The sequence below is a fragment of the Chanodichthys erythropterus genome, chromosome 23 (genome assembly GCF_024489055.1).
Source record: "Chanodichthys erythropterus isolate Z2021 chromosome 23, ASM2448905v1, whole genome shotgun sequence".
NCBI classification, from domain to species: domain Eukaryota; kingdom Metazoa; phylum Chordata; class Actinopteri; order Cypriniformes; family Xenocyprididae; genus Chanodichthys; species Chanodichthys erythropterus.
Genome location: NC_090243.1, coordinates 14,999,987 through 15,003,735, shown reverse-complemented (window position 1 = coordinate 15,003,735; position 3,749 = coordinate 14,999,987). Strand labels below are relative to the sequence as shown.

General features: G+C 33.6%; 1 protein-coding gene across 1 annotated transcript; it reads left to right on the top strand.

The window, feature by feature from the left end:
* Positions 1-489: 489 nt before the first annotated feature.
* Positions 490-2,543, top strand: dtx3la (deltex E3 ubiquitin ligase 3L a). Its single transcript, XM_067378665.1, has 3 exons — positions 490-661; positions 1,119-1,330; positions 2,279-2,543. The coding sequence occupies exons 1-3, from the start codon at positions 569-571 to the stop codon at positions 2,346-2,348; spliced, it is 375 nt and encodes a 124-aa protein (XP_067234766.1). The 5' UTR covers positions 490-568; the 3' UTR covers positions 2,349-2,543.
* Positions 2,544-3,749: the final 1,206 nt, after the last annotated feature.

The following is a 3,749-nucleotide window of genomic DNA, read 5'->3' as shown; positions in this document are numbered from 1 at the left end:
TAAATACCTACATTAGATTTACTAATACCTAATATATTATTAAAATTACCATATTGCTAATAAACCTGAGATAACATGAAGTAACAATGAACAGTTCTATTTTTATTAACTAACATTAACAAAGATTAATAAATACTGTAACAAATGTCTTACTTATTGTTAGGTTATGCATTAACTAATGTACAAAACCCTACTTTTCAGTCAAATTATTTCAGTTTTTTTAGGTTTCAGTTGATAAAACAATTGATATATTGTTCTTTTTTTTGACACTTTGTAGTTGTGAAACATTAGTTTAACATGCTCATACAATAGTTCATGTAATAAACTATTAATACCTGGTTACTCAGACAAGAAAATTAGCTCAGGAAAGTCAATTTAGTTCTGAGAAAATCTTGTTTGCAAGATGTCATTTGTATTCTACTCCAATTCCATTCAGGCATTTTCACTTGTTTAAGTGTGCATTTAGTGTCTATTATATTTTATGACAGTTCAAGCGGAAGTTCAAGGATCAAACAACCACAAAAAGAATACTCTGATAAAACAAGGAAACCAGCCAGATGGAGGGAAGATGAATTGGAATATCGAAAGACGGAGTTTGCCCGGATATTCTGAATGTGACACCATTCAAATCACCTTTCATTTTGATGATGGAATCCAGTCGGTGAGCTCATGATGTGTTATTATTTTTTTACAGTATCTCTTTGACAATGTTAAAGTATCAAGGTGAATAGACACACCTTTTCAGTGTATCACTGAGAACTCTAAAACATCTCAGCTATTCGTCTCTCTGCTCTGTGGAATCTTGTCCGGCCTGTTTCTCATACACTTCCACAGGGCACATGCAGACACTGACGGATGTGTGCTGATAACTAAAATCCCCTGTTATGATAAACACTAATGCCTGAAGTGTTTATAAAGCGCTGTGCTTGAACTTTCATATAGTGTTCATCAGTTTGTTTTTTTAAATAAGATCAGAGTTGTTTTTCATACATTGAAACTCAGAAAAACAGCTTTACTATAGTCTCATCCCAAAGTTTTACACATGCAAATACATTTTTAAATTATTTTTAACATATATATAGTATGTAAGTGTTCAACTTTAGTAACTCACCTTGTAGGACATGCATCCGCACCCAGGACATAGCTACAAGGGCACTGAATTTGTGGCCTACCTGCCTCAGAACACCACAGGGACCAAGATCCTCCGGCTACTAGAGCAGGCCTTCGAAAACAAGCTGCTGTTCACCGTGGCGGCCAATATCAGCGGTGAATACTGCGTGACGCCTGCAGATATACCCTTCAAGACTCAGGACAGCGGGGGACCTGGAAGGTATATAGTAATCCCAAAACAATAGATTAGTGTTCACCATATTTCTTCATTATTGCTGAGTTGGAATATACATATTCTCATTTCTCTTTCAAATGGGAACTCGCACCGCATCCAAAGACACATTGGGGAAAGCCGATGTGTTTTCAGACGCAGTGTCTCGTTCCCCTTCTCAGGGAACCATGGTTACATGGGTAACCTGATAAGTTCCTTTTCGAATGGGAACTCGCACTGGGTCTGAAGACGCATTGGCGTTCCCCAATGTGTCTTTGGACACAGTGTCTCTTTCCCCTTCTCAGGGAACTATGGTTACACATGTAACCTGAGACGTTCACTAAACAAACAAACAAAAAATATTTTAAAATTTACTTTCTGTTCATTTGCAGTTTATTTTTTTCTACCCACTATTTTTAAACCTGAAAAGAAATTTTTAATTAAATTCAAATTCCTATAGACAGATAAAACATTGTTTGTATTTATTATTTATTTATTTTCAGATTTTTTTATGTTGTGTTTTTGCTATTGTTAGTTATTCTAAAGTTAATTTCATGATTTTGTCTTTAGAAGCCATTAGAAAAATGAAAACAAAATAATATAAATAATAAATACATTATATATTTAATTTTATTAAATTCAAATGCCATAGAAAGTTAAACATTTATTAATTTATATATATATATATATATATATATATATATATATATATATATATATATATATATATATATATATATATATATATATATATAATTTAATTATAGTATAAAAATTTTCTTTTTTTATTAAAAAGTAAATTTTGTAAGGAAATCGTTATGTTAAACATTTACATTGACATATAGGATAACAAAATTAATTTTGTAAGATTTTTTTTCTCTCATATTTTCTCTTTTGTTCACCTTTAATGTTGAGGTTAAATATGATTCAGTAACATTCTCTCTCCTTTTGTGTCAGCTTCGGCTATCCAGATCCAAATTATTTGAAATCAGTGAGGAAAAGTCTCAAGGTAAAGGGGATCAACTGAGAGAAGATGGACTACTATGACTTCAACAAAATTTCCAAACTCGTCATGATCCTGCTCTGCGTGACCAGGATATGGATGTGGCACAATTACATGGAGTTTGAAGTTTACAGCCAAATCAACAGAACATGGTCGTGGCTGATCAGTTTGACATTGTGTATGAGGACCTTTATATGCAAAACCAGAAACTAAGTTGCATACGGGGCGACTTATTGTGTATTTTCTATTAAACAGAGTTCTATCAGTATTGTATGCATTACTAGCTATTGCTTATTTGCTTAAAGTGTTTTTATATATTTTTAAATTAAAAATAAAAATTAATATAACCCCTTTATGGATTTCTTTAAGTAATCAGTAAATGATGTCACAATTTTTCTTGCTCATACCAATGTTATTTTATTACTATCTGTATACTATTATTAATATATTGAATTAGCGTTCATTTTTATTTTAGTTAACTTTTAGTCATTATATTCGTGTTTGTCATTTTTATTAGTTTTTTGTTTCTATTTAGCTTTAATTTATTGTTATTTATTTCAGTTTTAGTTACATTTTGTACTTCAGCTTATTTTATTTCAGTTAATTCCAAGGCAACATTTCTAATTTTAGTTGAAGTTTTAGTTTTTCATCTTTATGTTTTAGTTAACAATCACAACAGATTCTTATTCACATGCATCTTTAAATTAATCTGACTCAAATATTGATTATCATTTAGTGTAAATGAATAAAATGCAACATTAAAATGCAAGTTTAATGGTAGTGAGCATCACATACTCAGTGTGCACTGCCTGCCAGGTGAAGTCAACACATCCTCTGCAATATTTCCTCCGTGCCTGAAATGTGTCTGCACATTGCCGAGTGTGAACTTTCCCAGGCTGACGGTGGCCCTCTGTTCTCCTCAAACTGAATTACACACCAGGCTTCATACTCACAATAAAGAGTAATCGGATTGGCAGGCCCCATTAGAGAAGGCTCCGTCATCTCCAGGGGCGTTCTTAAACCACTTTCTCGTGGACGCTCCGCCAGGAGTCATCCGTCCCGACTGTCAGCTTCCACCACGACTCTGACAGCTATCAAATCTGTTCCTGCCCCATCCTCCTTCAATCTGCGCGGCTCTCCCCTCCTCCGTCACATCCCCCTCTCTCTCTGTTCACGACCCGAAGGAGCTGGGCTCTGTCTAAATGTGTCACAAAACTGCTTGAGACTACACCTGCCCTATTAATTATATTATTTAACACTTACTTACTGACTTTAATTATGACCAAAAAACCTTACTATATCTTAGAAGTAAAAAGGGCTTTTTACACTTGAAATAGTTAACTCTGGGTCATTCTAAACCCCAGGTAAATAGAATCCTGGGTTATCTTGCTTCAAGTTTCACATTACTCACAATTTACAGGGTTA

Excerpts from the sequence above, each read along its gene's own strand:
- dtx3la (XM_067378665.1), top strand. The coding sequence starts at position 569 with ATGAATTGGAATATCGAAAGACGGAGTTTGCCCGGATATTCTGAATGT. Across the intron at positions 662-1,118 it reads TTGATGATGGAATCCAGTCG|GACATGCATCCGCACCCAGG; the intron begins GTGAGCTCATGA and ends CTCACCTTGTAG. Across the intron at positions 1,331-2,278 it reads GACAGCGGGGGACCTGGAAG|CTTCGGCTATCCAGATCCAA; the intron begins GTATATAGTAAT and ends CTTTTGTGTCAG.